Source organism: Acinonyx jubatus, chromosome E4 (genome assembly GCF_027475565.1).
Source record: "Acinonyx jubatus isolate Ajub_Pintada_27869175 chromosome E4, VMU_Ajub_asm_v1.0, whole genome shotgun sequence".
NCBI classification, from domain to species: domain Eukaryota; kingdom Metazoa; phylum Chordata; class Mammalia; order Carnivora; family Felidae; genus Acinonyx; species Acinonyx jubatus.
In genome coordinates this window covers 1,364,219-1,381,409 of record NC_069395.1, presented here as the reverse complement: position 1 = coordinate 1,381,409, position 17,191 = coordinate 1,364,219, and the positions used below count along the sequence as shown (strand labels likewise).

The 17,191-nt window shown below is 58.8% G+C and overlaps 2 protein-coding genes across 12 annotated transcripts in view; one reads left to right on the top strand and one right to left on the bottom strand.

The window, feature by feature from the left end:
• The window catches only part of ASH1L (ASH1 like histone lysine methyltransferase), a 194,086-nt gene extending 190,837 nt beyond the window's left edge, over window positions 1–3,249 (top strand). For 5 of the 8 annotated variants that reach the window (XM_027048252.2, XM_053208764.1, XM_027048257.2 and 2 more), the window contains 3 exons: window positions 174–469; window positions 774–861; window positions 1,200–3,249. In XM_027048252.2, coding sequence (XP_026904053.1) covers window positions 174–469; window positions 774–861; window positions 1,200–1,236 — 421 coding nt within the window. In that variant the 3' untranslated portion in view covers window positions 1,237–3,249. Of the gene's footprint in view, window positions 1–173; window positions 470–773 lie in introns of all 8 variants that reach the window. The other 3 variants (XM_027048256.2, XM_027048253.2, XM_027048254.2) reach the window with 2 other exon arrangements.
• Window positions 3,250–9,591: 6,342 nt separating this feature from the next.
• On the bottom strand, window positions 9,592–16,212 carry RUSC1 (RUN and SH3 domain containing 1). 4 transcript variants are annotated; one of them, XM_027048279.2, is made up of 9 exons: window positions 14,841–16,212; window positions 13,514–13,612; window positions 13,290–13,366; window positions 13,011–13,185; window positions 12,831–12,936; window positions 12,632–12,678; window positions 11,597–12,146; window positions 10,983–11,111; window positions 9,592–9,787 (listed from the first exon to the last, which is right to left on the bottom strand). In XM_027048279.2, exons 1-9 carry the CDS (start codon window positions 16,210–16,212, stop codon window positions 9,619–9,621), a joined length of 2,724 nt encoding a protein of 907 aa, XP_026904080.1. In that variant the 3' UTR covers window positions 9,592–9,618. The 4 variants fall into 4 exon arrangements, with proteins under 4 accessions (XP_026904080.1, XP_026904081.1, XP_053064752.1 ...); XM_027048280.2 differs by lacking the exon at window positions 14,841–16,212 and adding an exon at window positions 14,192–14,325; XM_053208777.1 differs by lacking the exon at window positions 14,841–16,212 and adding an exon at window positions 13,905–14,038.
• Between the last annotated feature and the right edge of the window lie 979 nt (window positions 16,213–17,191).

Genomic DNA, 17,191 nt, shown 5'->3' with positions numbered 1-17,191 from the left:
TTGTGCAAATAATGATAAAGTCACAGCCAGCGCCAAGACTCCAAGAGCTAGACTCAGGGTCTGAAGCCACCTGAGGTGCCGCCCCACCGCCCCACCCCCGCCTCCCCTCTGCTCCCCTTCCCTCCCCAGTGCCCTCCTCGGCCTTAGTCTAAATTCCCACCTCTGCCTCACAGGTCCTCCTGGAAGTCTGAGCGCCCAAAGCCGCCCCTAAAAGACCTGGGCCAGGAGGACGATGCTCTGCCCTTGATTGAAGAGGTCCTGGCCAGCCAGGAGCAAGCCGCTGAGGAGATGCCTGGCCTGGAGGAGCCGGAGCGGGAGGGGGCCGCCGCAGAAGCAGGCGAGAAGAAGGCGGAGGAGAGCAGTCCGGAGCCGGCGCCTGCCTGTACCCCTGAGGAGCGACGGCACAGCCAGCGGGAACGACTCAACCAGATCTTGCTCAATCTCCTGGACAAAATCCCCGGAAAAAATGGTAAGAAGTCAGGCTCATGTCTCGGGTTTAAGAGAAAGGGGAAATGAGTGCGGAAAGAATGGAAAAGAACAGCTCACGATTGCTTGCCCGGGATGGAAAGTGCGGGCCCGCATCCTGTTGCATGTCGGGAACGGATCTGCGGGTGCAGAGACGGTCCCCCCGAAAACTTCCCTCCCAAGCAAGGCCCGACGCCTTCACAGGCTGGAAGAGGAGTCCCTGGGCTCCAGTGTCCTCCCTCCGGCTCAGATGTGGAGGGAGGAGTGGGGGGCGGGGATTCGATGAGCCTCCTTGGTTCTGTTTTCAGCCATCGACGTGACCTACCTGCTGGAGGAAGGATCCGGCAGGAAGCTCCGAAGACGCACTTTGTTCATCCCAGAGAGCAGCTTCCGGAAGTGAGCCTCAGAGGAGGAGGTCAGGCATCCGCCGTCAGTGTAGCTAACAGTCCTGCCTCTTGTTCCGAGTGTAGACAGGGGTGGGAAGGGGCCGTGTCGTTGGCATCAGGTACTTAATAAACCTTGAAGCTAGTGGAGGGGGAGAGGAAGGCGCCTGTATAAACACTCCCGTTTAACTTGTTTTCCTCTCCATTGCTTCGCCCTGAGGGTTCGAGATGGGAGGAGGACAGCGCACACCGGGGGCGGCCGTGGGGGTGGCCAGAGCCTTGGTACTTTTATAGCAGCACTCGCCTCTCCCTCCAGCTTGGGTCTCTCTGTGTCATCCTCTGACCCCACAGGCACTGCTGCGAAGCTGCTTCCTGTCCCCAGGTGTAACTCCCCGTCGGCGGGAGGGGGTCCCTACCCGCCCCGGGCGTCCGTTCTCTGTGGGCTCCAGGAGCTACCCTAGAGACCTACAACAGAAACAGCTGCTGGGGCCTCTTTCCAGATGGATCCTTGACCGGGAAAGTTTCTCTCTCCTCGTCCAATCAGGTCCAAGTAAAACGTGAATTGACAAGTCAAAGCACTTGTATCTGCGGCCCTTTTCCCTCCCTCTCCCCCCCAGAATGTAACCACGGACTAGGGAAGGCCCCCATGGGGTCAGCAGGGCACAGAACTCATTGTGATGATTTTTGTTTTAACTTCATAACCTGCCCAACCTATCTTTTTCTAACGAGAAGGCCAGGCCCCCGCCAGCGCCTCACCTGTGCCGTTCGCGCGCTGTGGCTCTCGGGCATCTGCTGTGCCGCGAACGGACGTTCCTCTCAGAATAGCCTCGTCGTAAAACCTCCGTACGCGTGGACCCTAAACCGCCCCCCAAAGTCACTACACAGACTGTTGAGCAGTGTTCGCCTAGCAGAGTATTTGTTGTGAGTGTACATTAGCGACTGAAAACACTACTCCTGTTTTCCTCATTGTACAGTTTTCAGTGTCCACCTCTTAGAGACCGTGCTTGCCCACCCGCCGGCCTGGGTCCTCCGCCCTCCTGACGACAGCACAGGGGGGAGGGCACGGGCGTCTGCTTCCTTCCCAATCTCTTGGCCAGAACTTCCCAGACGATACTGTCTCTTTAAAAACGAAATTTAAAAAGCTTTGCTTTGTTATCTTCTCAGACATACATATGCATATACGTTTTAGATGTTCTTATAAGAGAAAAGATGGTTTTTAAATGTGCCAAGTTGTGTGTGTATATATATATGTATGTATGTATGTGTATATATATATATATATATATATATATATATATCTGCCGCGTGACTAGGAAGCAATACAGTAGTAACCCCGTCCCATTACTTTTCTCCAGTCCCGGACCAACGCTGTCCTAGCTGCACATCTCCCCCGATGACGACGCTCTGACTTGTTTAGGTAGAAACATGGACACCTTCCATTCCATTCAATCTTTTTTTCTTTTTCTCCTTTCTGTGTCAATCTTGAGGAAAAAAAAAAAAAAAACAAAAACAGAAAAAAAAAAAACAAAACAAAAGAGACAGGGGAAGCCAAAGATCCCCTTGAGCAGAGAAAAAGCAGAATAAATATTTTATTAAAGAAAAAAGAGAATTAAGAAACTAGTTTGGAGTATTTTCTTACTGTAGAGAGGCACTGTACGTTACGACAAGACCTGGGTGTGAGGTACTCACGTGTGGAGCTGGGAACGTCGCATGTCCAAGGCCCGGTTTAGTGGCTTCCTTTGGTTTTCGTTGCAGGGAGCTGGGTGGGAGGGAGGTGGGAAATAGGGGCACTTTGGGGGGGGGGGTCTCCTTTTAGTCAAAAGCAGGAAAATGACAAGAAAGAGATTAAAATTCAATATTTCCTTGAATAGTGTTAAACACTAAAATTTTAAAAAAGACGAAAAAAGAAAAAAACTTTGTAAAATGTGAGAACAGAAGCAAAAGACACTACGCTCTGTCATTTTATCTTTCTTTTGTTGAAAGACTAAAAACTGAAATGTTTTTTAGACAATCAAATGTTAGGTAAGTGCAAAAACTTGTTTTTTCTTACTGGTGTAGAAATTAATGCCTTTTTTTATTTTTCGGTTATTTTATAATGAAATAAAAAGAACCCCCTAGCTGCCAGGCGGGTTTTGGTGTTTGAAATGCGGGGCAACGCACTACATCGCTGCGAATAGATCCAGAGTTAGTCTGCATGTCTGTAGGCCGTGTGATTGCGGAAAATATAAATGCTGCTAATATATTTCCTTTTTACAAAAGCATATCTAAATAGATGATTGTTTTGATGTTAATCTTTGTAAATTATGTATTACCAATTTTAACATTGGATGTAATTGCAGAAAAAGCTTGCATCTCAATCCTTGAAAGTCTAGTATTAAATGGAAAAAACTTTTCCTAACAACAGAGTGGTGAGCGTGCCATTCTTTCCCTCTTCCCTATCCTCATCTATCTTCCAGGATCTTCTCCTGCCTGTTTCCAAAGAGGTCTTTTTCACACCGCAGCACCAGCATCCTGGGCCCCCCAGGAGCGCACTCACCGGTGCCGACTCCTAGGTGAAGCCGTTTCCTCAACATTGGGATCTTTTCGGTCTGAGCCCAGCCCAACCAATCAACAGAACGATCGTTTCCCCTTCTGTCCTCTGCGCACATGCACGCACACACACATGGCCTCGTTTGATACTCACCACCTCCAAGGCTGGCGACAGTAACTTCAGGCCACCGTGCTAGACCGTGTCATCAGAAGCAGTCGACGTGTACACATTTATTAATCTTCACAACGGCCCTTTCAGGTCGGTACCAAAACCCAACGTCCCACATGAGGGACTTAAAGCAACAGGTTAGTGATAGTAACTTGCCCAGGGCCATCCAGCTAGTTAGACCAATGACCCTCGTGACAGCTCTGTAGTTCCTACTCCCATTTCGTAGACATGAAAACGGAGTCTCAGCAGCTTGCCAGAGATCACCTGGTACCTAGTGCTGGGCTCGGAATTCCAAAATCTTCATGTTTGTCTCCAAATAGAAAGGTGTCCAATAGCCAAGTGTGACCCTACTAATGAGGAAAATAAATCCACTCCGGCCAACGACGGAAACACCTGACAAAATGTCATCCCAGACATAGGTCACCACTGAGGCTCGAAGTTCAGAAGCATCAAGACCGTTGGCTGCATTCCCAGGATGCAAGGGTAGTTCAATATTTGCAAATCGATCGTGATACAGTACGTCCACAAGAGAACGTATAAGAACCATGTGATGTGATAATTTCCATAGACACAGAAAAAGCATTTGACAAAGTACCATTTAATCCATTCATGATTAAAAACCCTTAACAAAGTAGGTTTAAAGGCAACATACCTCAACCTAATAAAGGCTGTATGTGAAAAACGCATAGTAGACATCATACTCGATGGTGAAAAAGTGAGAGCCTTTCCTCTAAAGATCAGGAACAGGATAAGGATGTGCACTCTTTACCACTTTTATTCAACATAGTACTGGAAGTCCTAGCCACAGCAATCAGACAAGAAAAAGCAATCAAGGCATCCAAGTTGATAAGAAAACAGGAACACACACTATTTGCAGATGACATTATACTATTATATAGAACACCTGAGAGACCACCAAAAAACTACTAGAACCGATAAGTGATTCTGGTAAGGTTACAGGATACAAAATCAATGTGCAGAAATACATTGCATTTCTACACACTAATAATAAAGCAGCAGAAAGATTAATAATCCCCCCCCCCCAAAAAAAAATCCCATCTACAATTGCACCAAAAACAAAAACAAAACCTAGGAATAAACATAAGGAGGTGAAAGACCTGTACTCTGAAGACTACAGAACACTGATGAAAGGAATTGCAGATGACATGAACAAATGGAAAGACTCCATGCTCATGGACAGGAAGAATAAATATTGTTAAAATGTCTGTACTACTCAAAGCAATCTATGGATTTAATGCAATCCCTACCAAAATACCACCAGCATTTTTCACAAAACTAAAATAATCCCAAAATTTGTATGGAACCACAAAAGACTCTGAATGGCCAAAGTAACCTTGAAAAAGAAAAGCAAAACTGGAGGTGCCACAATTGTAGATTCCAAGATGTGCTACAAAGCTTATAGTAAAACAATGTGCCCAAAGCAGACACAGATCAGCGGAACAGAGAGCCCAGAAATAAACCTACCATCATACGATCAATTTAATCTTCGACAAAGGAGGCAAGAATATACAATGGGGAAAAAAAGACAGCCTTGGGGCACCTGGGTGGCTCAGTCGTTTAAGCGTCCAACTTTGATTTCCACTCAGGTCATGATCTGTGAGTTTGAACCCCGCATCAGGTTCTGTTCTGACAGCGCAGAGCATGCTTGGGATTTTTCTCTCTCTCTGCCCCTTCCTTGCTCATGCTCTCTCCCTCTCATTCTCTTTCTCTCAAAGTTAAAAAAAAATTAGAGCGCCTTTAACAAAGACGTTGGGAAAGCTGGATAGCCAACATACAAAAAATGAAACTAGACCACTTTCTTACAGCATATACAAAAATAAACTCAAAATGGATTAAGGACCTAAATGTGACACCTGAAACCATAAAAATCCTAGAAGAGAGTACAGGCAGTCATTTCTCTGACACTGGCCATAGGAACGTCTCCTGAGGCAAGGGAGACAAAAGCGAAAGTAAACTATTAAGACTACATCAAAATAAAAAAGCTTCTGCCTATCAAAGGAAACAACAAAACTGGGGCTCCTGGCTGGCCCAGTTGGGAGAGCATGTGACTCTTGATCTCGGGGGTTCTGAGTCCCACAGAGGGTGTAGAGATTACTTAAAATCTTTACGGGCGCCTGGGTGGCTCAGTCGGTTGAGTGTCGCACTTCAGCCCCCCCCCCCCCCCCCGGTCATGATCTCACAGTTTATAGGTTCGAGCACCATGTCTAGCTTTGCGCTGACGGTGTGGAGCCTGCTTTGGATCTTCTGTCCCCCTCTCTGCCCCTCCCTGACTTGCGCACGCACTTTCTCTTTCTCTCTCAAAAATAAACATTAAAAATAAATTAAAAAAATAAAACGAAGACATTCTCCTGAATGGGAGAAGATACTTGCAAATGATATATCCAATAAAGGGTTAGTATGCAAAATATATAATGAACTTCTACAACTCAACATAAAAAAAAATAATCAAAAATAGGCGTAAGACATGAATAGACATTTCTCCGAAGAAGACATCCAGATGCCCAACAGACACATGAAAAGACGCTCAACATCACTCATCAGGGAAATGCAAATCAAAACCCCAATGAGGTATCACCTCACACCTGTCAGAGTGGTTAAAATAAAAAACACAAGAAACCGCCATGGAGAAAAAGGACCTCTCGTGTACTGTTGGTGGTAATGCAGACTGGTGCAGCCACTGTGGAAAATGGTGGGCACCTGGATGGCTCAGTTGGTGAAGTATCTGGCTTCAGCTCAGGCCATAATCTCATGGTTTGTGAGTCTGAGCCCCAAGTCGGGCTCTACACTGTGTTAACGTCACAGAGCCTGCTTCAGATTCTGGGTCTCCCTCTGCCCCTCCCCCGCTCACTCTCCCAAATATAAATGAATAAACATTTAAAAAAAAAAAAATAGAATTACCATATGACCCAGTAATTCCTGTACTGGGTATTTACCCAAAGAATACAAACACACTTATTCGAAACGATACATGCACCCCTATGGTTTGGGGGGGCTTAAGATTTTTTTAGGTAATCTCTATATCCAACGTGGGGCTCAAACCCAGAGCTCCGAGATCAAGAGTCACATGCTCCACTGACCCAGCGGGCCAGGGCCCCCCACCCCTATGTTTATTGCAGCATTATTTACAGTAGCCATATTATGGAAGGAGCCCAAGAGTCCCTTGAGAGATGAATGGATAAAGAAGTCGTATACATATACATTGGAACATTACTCAGCCACAAAAAAGAATGAAGTCTCGTCATCTACAACAACATGGATGGGTCTAGAGGGTATTATGCTAATCAAAATAAGCCAGAGAAAGGTAAATACCATATGGTTTCACTCATATGTGGAATTTAAAAAACAAAGGAAAAGAAAAAAAAAAGACAAACCTGAAAACAGACTCTTAATTAGAGAGAACACACTGGTAGCCACCAGAAGGGAGGTGGGTGGGGGATGGGTAAATGGGTGACAGGGATTCAGAGTCCACTTAACATGATGAGCCCTGAGTAATGCACAGAATTACTGAATCACAATATTGTACATCTAAAACTAAGATAGCAAAGTATGTTACCTGTGTTGGAATTATGACTTTCAATTCATTACTTTTTAAAAAAAGAGATGATCGCGAAGAGCTCAGCGTCTGTCAGCTCCCAGGAGGACGAGAGGCTGTCCTGTTGTCAGGCAACAGGATGCAGTCTCATCACGATGCAAAGGCAGCACGTTGGCAGTTTTTCTTAAACTTTGTACCCTTCATTACTTTTTAGCCATTGATACCTACTATAGCTGTTCTAGGTAATATGGAATAGTGCAGGGGGCGCCTGGGTGGCTCAGTCGGTTAAGCGTCCGGCTTCAGCTCAGGTCATGATCTCACGGACCGTGACTTTGAGCCCTGCATCGGGCTCTGGGCTGATGGCTCAGAGCCTGGAGCCTGCTTTCTGTTCTGTGTCTCCCTCTCTCTCTGCCCCTCCCCCGTTCATGCTCTGTCGCTCTCTGTCTCAAAAATAAACGTTAAAAAAAAATTTTTTTTTTAAATGGAATAGTGCAAAGCTAATTCCGTATCAACATTTGGTCTGTTTCATGATGTCCTTCAAGGAGGTCTGTTACTCTTACTGCCTACACAAGCCTGAGACCCATTAGGCTGTGACCACAAATATCACCATATCTCAGCAATATCGTTTGAGGACACTTCCCAGTTGTTAGAGTTATGCACTGTAACACCTAGCACATGGGGACAGGAGTCAGAAGGACAGGGCAGGTGGGGTCTTGGAACATGACAGCTCCGTGGCCATACCCAGGAACGGTGGGTCACTGTGCAGACCTCCCTGTGGGAAACACTGGTCACAAAGCCAAAGTCACAGTAGTCTTCCACAAGTACTGCTTAAGAAGTTCAAACGCCAGAGGAGGAGAAAGCAGTTGGAGCGCCTCCGTGAAGGAGCGCTGCCCTAAGGCTGCAGCTAGCGGGTCCCAGCGGCTCTCAGAATCCGGTGTGAGTGAACGCCACGCTAGAGCACACCTGCAATGCAAACTTAGGCCTGAAATTGGGAGGGCAGCGACACTGGGACGGCAGCCAGACACAAAACGAAATCAGAGCAAGATTAGTGACACAAGCCGGCCAGGAACGGGGAGCAGGAACGGGAGCAGGAAGTCAGGAACAGGGAGCAGGAAATCAGGAACGGGGAGCAGGAAGTCAGGAACGGGGAGCAGGAAGTCCGGAATGGGAACAGGAAGTTAGGAATAGGGAGCAGGAAGTCAGGAACGGGAGCAGGAAGTCAGGAATGGGAACCGGAAGTTAGGAATGGGAGCAGGAAGTCAGGAACGGGGAGCAGGAAATCAGGAACAGGGAGCAGGAAGTCAGGAACGGGGAGCAGGAAGTCAGGAACAGGGAGCAGGAAATCAGGAACGGGGAGCAGGAAGTCAGGAACGGGGAGCAGGAAGTCCGGAATGGGAACAGGAAGTTAGGAATAGGGAGCAGGAAGTCAGGAACGGGAGCAGGAAGTCAGGAATGGGAACCGGAAGTTAGGAATGGGAGCAGGAAGTCAGGAACGGGGAGCAGGAAATCAGGAACAGGGAGCAGGAAGTCAGGAACGGGGAGCAGGAAGTCAGGAAACAGCAAAAGTGTAAGGCGTCGGGCTCCACGCCGCCCTCTCCCTGTGCCAGCCTGTCATCCCCTTGACCTTCCTGCCCCAAGGTAAAGGAAAACGTCAGCATCTTTTCCTCTCCTGGTTCTGTTTCCCCTAAGTGTCCTGTCCTCTAACTTCCTGGTGACGCTCCCCACGGAGTAACAGACGTCCCCTTATTGTGCTGTCTGAACCTCTGTCACCGCAGAGTGGGCGCATTACCTGGAAGGGCGTCCCTCCCTGCAACCCTCTAATCCTGCCCAGCACCTCGGTCGGGGTCATGTGAGCACAGTCGGGAAGCCCAGGCCTCCCCACCCGCCTTGGTCCCTTCGGGCTCCTAAGACACGCAGTCAGGCCTCCACCGAGGGGCACCTGTGAGGTTCTGCACCAATCGGCCGCTTCTCCACGGCGTGGGGAGCAGTGAGGGCCCAGGGCCGGCAGGAGGGGGCCTCTCCCCGAACCGCAGCCTCTGCCCTGGAGCCAGTGACACACACACGTTCAGCGCCCACACTTTATTGGGACAAAGGAGGGGCGGGCGGACCGGCACCACGGGCCCACCCAGCAGGGGGGGTCGGGAGCACAGAATAAATACAAGCAACGTGGGCGCTGTGGGGTGTCCATGCGCAGGAAGGAGACCAGGCCCTTCCAGTGTGGGGACGGTCCGCTCGCAGACGACGAAGGCAGAGGTGCGGCTGGGAAGGGAAACGGTTCCTTACGCAGGTAGGAAGAGGAGGGAGGTAGAGGGAAATTCCTTTCGTACTTAGAAGACGAGCAGGTTTCACCGGCGGGACAGGGAGGAAGGAGAGCGGATCTCACATCAGCAGACACGGACGCGGGGGGAGGGGGGGGACAGGTCGTATTGCAGGCAGGCCAACGCTTCTGCGGCGTCTGCACAGGTCACCGTTCGGGGGGGGGGGGGGGGGGGGGCGACGCGGCTGGAAAGGCCCTCGGCCTAGAGGACCAGAGACGTGTACCCCACGGGCACCAGCCCCTCGGCGCCATCGCGCCCACAGCGGAGCCAGTCCTCGTCCACGGTGCCCAGGACTCGCAGCACCTCCCCGCGCCGGAAGCTCAGCTGACCGGGTCCCGCGGCCGTGTGGTCACAGAGCGCGCGCACTGCCCTGCGGACCAGAGGGACAGGCCAGGTGAGGCTCCGGGAGAGGCGTGGGGACCGACTGCCCGGCCTCCCCACCAGTCCCCCCCCTCAGGACCAGTTCCTCCTCCTAGGCCCCCTCCGTTGCAAATACACCCCCTTGCTCTCCCCCACCCTGGGGGGGGGGGGGGGTGTCCTGCCAGAATGTGCAGCGTCCTGACCCCACATCCAATCGTCCCCACCCCCCAAAAAACTTGTTTGGCGCCTGTATCTCCTTCACTCCATCCGCCCTCCTCTCGGACGCCACTGCCGTCCTCACTCCTGGGCCCCAGGGCAGGGTCTGCTCACCTCTCCCTGCCCCTGTCCCCCCAGGCCGCCTCCCAGGGCCTCCAGGATGGAGTCCGGGTTCCTCCCACCCACTGAGGCCTCAGGCATCTCGCTGCTGCCATCACCCTGGTACCCCCTACACAGCTGCGCCCCCAGACCTGGCCCCGAGGGACTCAGTCCTCCCCCCTCCCAGAGCATCCACCACACGGGACTGCGCGTTCCTGCACCGGGGTCCTCCCTGGGCCACAAGCTCCGTGAGGGCACGGACTCCAGTGCCCGTGCCTTCGCGTTCCCTCCCAGAGCATAACGCCCGGCTCGTAAGAAGGACTTGAAAAGAATCGTTGAGCGAAGGAAAAGCCAAGAAGCTGAATTCAGGGGCGCCTGGTGGCGCAGTCGGTAAAGCGGCTGACTGGATTTCCGCTTAAGTCACGATCTCACAATTCATGGGTTCAAGCCCCATGTGGGGCTCTGTGCTGACGGTGCAGAGCCTGCTTGAGATTCTCTCTCTCTCTGTCCCTCCCCTGCACTCGCGCTCGCTCTCCCTCAAAATAAATAAGCTTAAAAGAAAAAAAGAAAAGAAACGTGATTCGGTGCACTGAGACAACCAGGCTGAGGCCAGACTCCAGAGTAGAAGCAGGTCTGAACCTGAAAAACCCTCGGGGAAGCATGACCCCTCAGAGGACAGCAACAAGTGACCGGTCCCAGGCACCCGCCGGGCACCACAGGCCTCACACACTTAGGTTTAGTCTTCCTAAGACCATCGCCAACGGACGAGAGAGAAACGGGCTGAGAGGCAGCAGCGTCACACTGGTCACCAGCTGACCTCGTGGCCCCAGGCCTCTGCTCCACGACCCCCCTGACCCCCGCTCTCCCCAAGCAGAAGCCGCCCTCCTGACCTGTGGGTCTGCGGGGCGCTCGGGGCTGCAGCCTCAGGCTCCTCGGGGGAAGACAGAGTCTCGGGAGGTGGCGCCCGCCTCACCAGAGCCAACACGCTCACTGTCGGCGGCAGCCAGCTGGACGGTCTCCTGGACGAAGGACACAGGGTCACAGGGGTCACCGGGCATCCAGAAAAAGAACCCAAGAACCCGGGGTTTGGGAGGAGGGAGGACGTGGGGGGGGCGCCTGACTCAAAAGAGGTCAGGGACGGGTCACTGCTGGGAGCACGGAGGCAGCTGCGGGACACAGGCACCCTCACGGTGATGGGGGGGGGGCGCCCACCAAGGTCACCGACGCCCCAGAAGGGGCCTCTGGGAGCAGTGGGCTCAGGGAGGCCCCGAGGCTCACTGGAGAGGCCGAGGCCACCGTGGCCAAACCCCAGGGCAAGAGCACGAGCACGGAGGGCACCTGCGGGGCTTGCAGGGCGGGCCTAACGGGAACCACGCGCTGCTCGGGCCCTAGGGAAACAAGCCGGCCAACCTCTGGCGCAAACGGTCTCTATAGGTTCCAGTTGGGATGACTGGGGGCTCTGAGAAGGGGCCAGAGTCCTGGAAGGGCCCGGCTACCCCATTACCTGGACTTCAAGGCTCCACCGTCGGCTTCTGTGACGCCCCCCGGCACCCCAAACAGTCTCCCCAGCCACACGCCTCTGCCTGGTGCCACTTCCTCCGCGGGCAGGGGCCCGTCCTGGGCTCCTTCGGCGGTGCCGGAGGGACGCCAGGACCTCCACCGGGGGAGAGGGAAGCCCTCGCTGCTCCCGGACGCGTAGACCCGGGAGGCCTGGGTCAGCTGCTCCCACCAGCCGCCGGGTGCGGGGGGCCTCGCGGGAGCTGAAGGGCCTGGAGGCGTCTCCCCGGAAGCCCCCCGAAGGCTCTGGGCCAGCCGCCCCCCCCAGTGCAGCACGGCCCGCACGGTGTGCTGCAGGGCCGGAGGCGAGCCCGGGGCGGGGGCGGCGGGAGGCGGGCCCAGGGGCAGGTGGTGGTGGTGTTCGAAGAGCAGGTCCAGGTGGAAAGTGAGCACGGACAGCGGCTGCAGCAGCAGGAGCAGCTCGGTGGTCAGCGCGGGGCAGCCGCCGCGGGCCAAGGAGAAGAAGCCGGTGGGCAGATACAGGAGGGACAGCAGGCCTGGGGACGTGAAGGCTGCCGTCGGGCCCCGGTCCGGCCTCCGTCCACGCGCCCCTGCCCCAGCGGAACCAGGGCCCGCGGAACAAGGGTGGCACATAACTCGCACGAGGGAAAGGGGGCCTTCAAGGCCGAGGGAGCAACCCGGAGCCTCAGGGAAGGAGGACGAGAGGGATGACGGTGAACAGGCCTCCTGGGGTAAAGACGACCCAAGGAGGGCCGTGGGGCAGGAAGGATGGGGAAGAAGACTGCCCCGAGGCCTGGGGAGAGCCCCAGACCTGGAGGCCGGGGAAGAAGGCAGAGGCCTGATAACCAAGCTTCTGGAGGTGTCGGTGAGGACTTGGGTCTCTCCTGTTATGGGCAACGGGAAGCACTGAAAGCCTGAAGCGGCAGGGTAATCAAAGTCGCGCCTGGGGCCAAAGTCACTCCGACGTCAGTGGGGACAGGAGAGGTGCCCCCCCCCCCCCCCCCGAGGCTCAGGGTCTGACCTGCGTCTTCCTGGAGGCTGGAAAACCACAGCTCCAACTGCTTCGTGCTGGGGGTGGCAGGAAAAACGGAGGTCGGGATGAGAGATGAGCTTCGCAGAGGCGACAGCCCTCTCTGGGAACCAGAGCACCGCTGCGTCCCACCAGTGCACCCGCGAGGTCCCCGGGGCTGGGAGGAGCGCCAGAAAACAGGGCCACTCACTTGAGGAGGCCCAGGATGAAGGCGTGGAAGCGGCTGCGGCTGCTGCTCAGCGGGGCCAGACGGCTGACCTGGCTGTACAGGGTCCCCAGCGAGCGGGTGCCGGAGCCTGCGGACGCCGCGTTATCAGCCGGGCCCAGGCCTGCGCGCGCCCCCGCCCCGCCCCGCCCGGGCCCGCCCCACCTGGCTTCACCGACGCCTCCACCACGCTCCAGGGGCTGCTCCGGCGCTGCCCGGTGATAAGGTCCTTCCGGAAAGGCTTCAGCCCGTCGGCCACCAGGGCGTGGAGGGCCGGGCAGAGGGTGGTCAGCACCAGGTGCCCCACGTCCGGGCTCAGCCGGCTGTCCCCCAGCTGCGCCTGGGGGCGGGCACAACGCGGCACGTCGGCCTCCCTGCCAACCGCGCGTGCGGGCCCCAGGGGTCCCCTCTCGCCCCCGCTGCCTCCCCCACAGACACCTTCACCTTCTGAACCAAGTTCCGGGCGGCCCCAAAATGCGAGATGATCTTATCCACCGAGGCGCTGACGGCTATCAGGAGCCCTGCGAGGGCCGGGCAGGGAGGTCGGTGCCCGCGCTCACCCGAGCGCCCCGCAGACCCTCGGTTCGCGCACCGTGACCCCGGGGGCCGGGCGCCCACACCAGCCGCAGCCGACTCGGCAGCCGGGGTCAAGAGTCCGAGCGTCCTACCTTTCTTCTGCTCCTGCAGCTGGCCGGCCCCACCCTGGGTTTCTGCCATCCACCGTCGCTGGGCCCCGGGGGCGCCGGCGAACGACCAGGAGCTCCGGGCTGGGGTGAAGGAAGAACGCGGCGGCGTGACCCGAGGGTGACCCGAGGACGCCGGGCCGGCGCACAGGTCGCCCGCAGGCCGCAAGGGGGCAGGGCCGGGGGCAGGGCCAGGCGCAGCGCCCCCCCCCCCACCCCCCGCCCCGTCCCGCGCGCGCCGCCCGCACCCGCGCCCACCTCCGCCCCGAAGGCCCCGGCCGGGACTGCGCGCTCCCCGCCGGCCGGACGCGTGTAGGGAGGGCAGCCCGGGGAGCACGTGGGGGGCCTGGGCCAATGGACGGACAGACAGACCGACCTCCGGGAGTGGGAGGAGACGCAGCGGGAGGGGCGGCCGGGGATCGGGAGGCTGGGAGGCGCGGGCGGGGCCCACCGGGTCCCGAGCCAGCCTCTCTCCCACCCCCCGAGCGAGGCGCGGCCAGCACCCCCCCCCCCCCGCCCCGGTGCGCAGGGGGCGTGACCCGAGGCCCGTCGCCCGGCGCTAGCTGGGACGCCCTCGGCCCGCGCCCCCCACGCCCGGACCTCGAGGCCCAGGGCCCAGCCCCGCGGCGGGCGGACGGGCGGGCGGGCGCGGGTCCGTCTTACGTAGCCTGGGCGGAGGCGGCGGGCTCCTGGTCCGGCCGGGGGCCTTCGGCGGGCGCGGCGGCGGTGGCAGCGGGGGGGCGGGCACCTGGCGGGGCGGGGGGGCCGCGGCGGGGAAGGTGCTGCTTCTGGGAAAGAGCGGGGACAGCAGCAGTGCCAGCTCGGGGCTGGCCAGGCAGGGTAGGGCCCCCCGGGCCGGGGGCGAGTGCGCGCCCACCGGGGACAGGCGCACGGGCAGCAGCCGCAGTCCCGCGCGGGGCGGGCCTGCCCGAGGCGGGGTTCCCACCGCGCCCGCGCCTTCCAGCAGGGGGCGCGCGTCGGCCGCGGCCCGGGGGGCGGGCGGCGGCGGCGGCGGCGGGGGGGCACCGGCTGCAGCGGGGGGCGGGGCGGGGCGGCGGGGGCGGGGCGGCAGCCAGGCGGGGCGGGCGGAGAAAGAGGGAGCAGAGAGTTAGTGCCGCGGCCCGGCGGCGCCCCCCAGGGTCCCCTCCCGGAGCGCTCGCCGCCGGCGGCCGGTGGGGGGGGGGGGGCGGTCTGCGGGAGGGGGGCGGCGGGCGGCACCCACGGAGGGGGCGGGCCGGAGGCGGGGGCGGGGCCGCAGCCCGGCCCCCCCCCCCGCCCCGCCTCCGCCCCGCTCTTCCCCGCGGCCGCTTACCCGCACGGCCGGCCTGCGCGCCCGGCTCCTCGGGCTCCCGGGCGGCCGGGGCCTGCTCTCCAGCCGCGGGGCTGCCCGGCCTGCCCTCCTCGGGCGGCCGCTCGGCGATGGGCTGCAGCCCGGGCCGGTTCTTCCTCCTCCGCGGCGGGACGGGCGGGGGCGGGGGCCGGGACGGCACCAGGGCCCAGCCAGCCGGGGGGTCGCGGGGCGGCAGCGGCGGGGGCGGGGCGCGGCTCCGGGACCGCAGCTCCTTGAAGGTGGTGACCTCCCGCGGCGGCGCCGGGGAGCCGCCCAGGGAGCCGCTGGGGGGCAGCTCGCTGTCGGGCGAGAAGACTATGAGCCAGTCGCTGCGGTCCTTCTTGACCTGCGGCGCGAGGGGCAGCCCCGGGCCCCGCTTGCGCTTCTGGGCCAGCTCGTGGAAAGACGTGACGGTCCGGCGAGCCGCCGGCTCCTCGCTGACGTCACGCCTGCACCCCGCCTCGGCTCTCCCCGCGTCTGCTTTCCAGCCGGGGTCGGCTACCCCCGAGGCGGTTTTGCGCCCGGAGTCGAGTTGTCCGGGTTCCGTTTTCCAGCTGGAGTTACTATGCCCACTGATTTTGCAGCTAGAGTTATTGTTCTCCGCGATTCTCCAGCCGGCTTCCGCTTTCTCCGTGTCAATTTTCCAGATAGGGTTGATTTTCCAGCTGGGTTCCGTCTTCCCAGCGTCGGTTTTCCCATCATCATCATCCGCCTCTGGGAGCTCGGAGGCAGGGAGGTCCTGCTCCCCGCCCTCGTCCTCTTCCTCCAGCCCCGGGGAGGGGGGCTCCAGGCAGGCGGTCAGGGCGTTGCAGTTGGAGTCCAGGCCAGGGCCAGGAGGGGAGGACGCTCCGGAGCAGGAATCGGGCGAGCAGCAGAAGCTGTCCGGGGAGCAGGCGCCAGGGCCTGCGGAAGCCAGTGGGGAGCCCTGCTCCAGGGGGGTGATGCTGGGCTGAGGGCGGACATGCTCGTCGCCAGGGAGGCCCCGCGAGTACACGGAGACGGGGGTCTCGTCAGGGCTAAGATCTGAGCAGGAGCTGAGCGAGGAGGAGCAGCCCGGGTCCGAGGGGGAGGCAGCCCCCTCTTCCTCCTGGGCCGGGTCCTGCCGGTTTTCCAAGCCTGGCCCGTGCTCCTGGCAGCAGCGGCAGGGCACGGCTGGGCTGTTGGAATTGGCATCCACCAGGGCCCCGCTGCAGGGGCCCCGGCTCTCCTTGCCCCCGGTGTCCCCTGGGGGAGGGGACGTGCTCAAGGGCCCCTCCCGTAGCTCAGGACGGCGGGACAGGTGCAGGCCCAGAGAGACATGCTGGAGGTGGATGTGGTTGAGGTTGCAAAGTAAAGCCCTCTGAGGGGACAGCATTGTGCCGCCGGCGACGGGATGGCCTCTCGACAATCAGGAGGATCGGGCCTCTCACACCCGCCTACCTGGCAACCGCAGACGCAGACCTGGAAGACAGGGACGGTGAAACCCAGCCAGAGAGGGCGCGGGCCGCGGGAAGGACACCGAGGTGACTGACAGCTGCAGCAGGCATGAAAGGCGCCGGCCGCTTCGGACAATATTTAAATGAGATGCAAATGTCCACCGACTGACCATTAGTTTCCACTGCAGTATTTGCAGGTGGAGCCGAAGGGAGCCCCCCGGGAATGGGGCGGGGAGGGTCAGAGAATGCGGCTGCGCTCTGGATCTCCGTGGAGGTGCGGGGGCTTGAAAAAGGATGGGGCCCGGAATGGAGCCCCAGATCGTCTCTGCTGCAGTCTGGCCCTGTCCCCCCACCCCACCCCACCCCACCGCCGCCCCTTCCCCAGCCTGCCCTTCACTCCCAGGGGAAGGGGCCGAGGGAGGCCCCGCCCAGATGCTCTGAAGCCGGGTGGGGGATGGCGCGTCTGGCCGCTCAATGCGCGAAAGGGGCAGCGTGTCGGGTCCGCGTGGCAGGTCGGCCGGCACAGAGCTCGGCGGCCTCGGTGCACCTGCGCTGGGACCCCGTGCTCGTCCATTCTCTCCGCGCTGGTCCCCATCACCCAGCCGCCGCCCCGCTCCTCCTCTATGCAGCTTCACTGCTCCCCTCTCCCGCCCCCCCTCTCTCGCGTCCCGAGGCCGAGCCCTCCTCACCAGGGGCCTCCTCCCGCAGCCGCTGCAGCGGGCTCCTCTTCGGCTCCCAAGGTCCCCGCCGGACCGCACAGACTGGAAGGTGGGGGGGGGGGGGGCGCTGGGACAACCCGCCGGCGCTGCGCAGCCGCGCCCCTTCACGCATGGGCGTGGCGTGGCTCAGACCCAGCCCCCAGCGCCTGACGTCGCGCCTGTGTCACCCACCGAGGCCCAGCGTGCAGCTTTCGAGGTC

Excerpts from the sequence above, each read along its gene's own strand:
- RUSC1 (XM_027048279.2), bottom strand. The coding sequence starts at position 16,212 with ATGCTGTCCCCTCAGAGGGCTTTACTTTGCAACCTCAACCACATCCAC. Across the intron at positions 11,112-11,596 it reads GGTGGAGCCTTGAAGTCCAG|GAGACCGTCCAGCTGGCTGC; the intron begins GTAATGGGGTAG and ends TCCTTCGTCCAG. Across the intron at positions 9,788-10,982 it reads AGCGCCCCGCAGACCCACAG|GGCAGTGCGCGCGCTCTGTG; the intron begins GTCAGGAGGGCG and ends TCTGGTCCGCAG.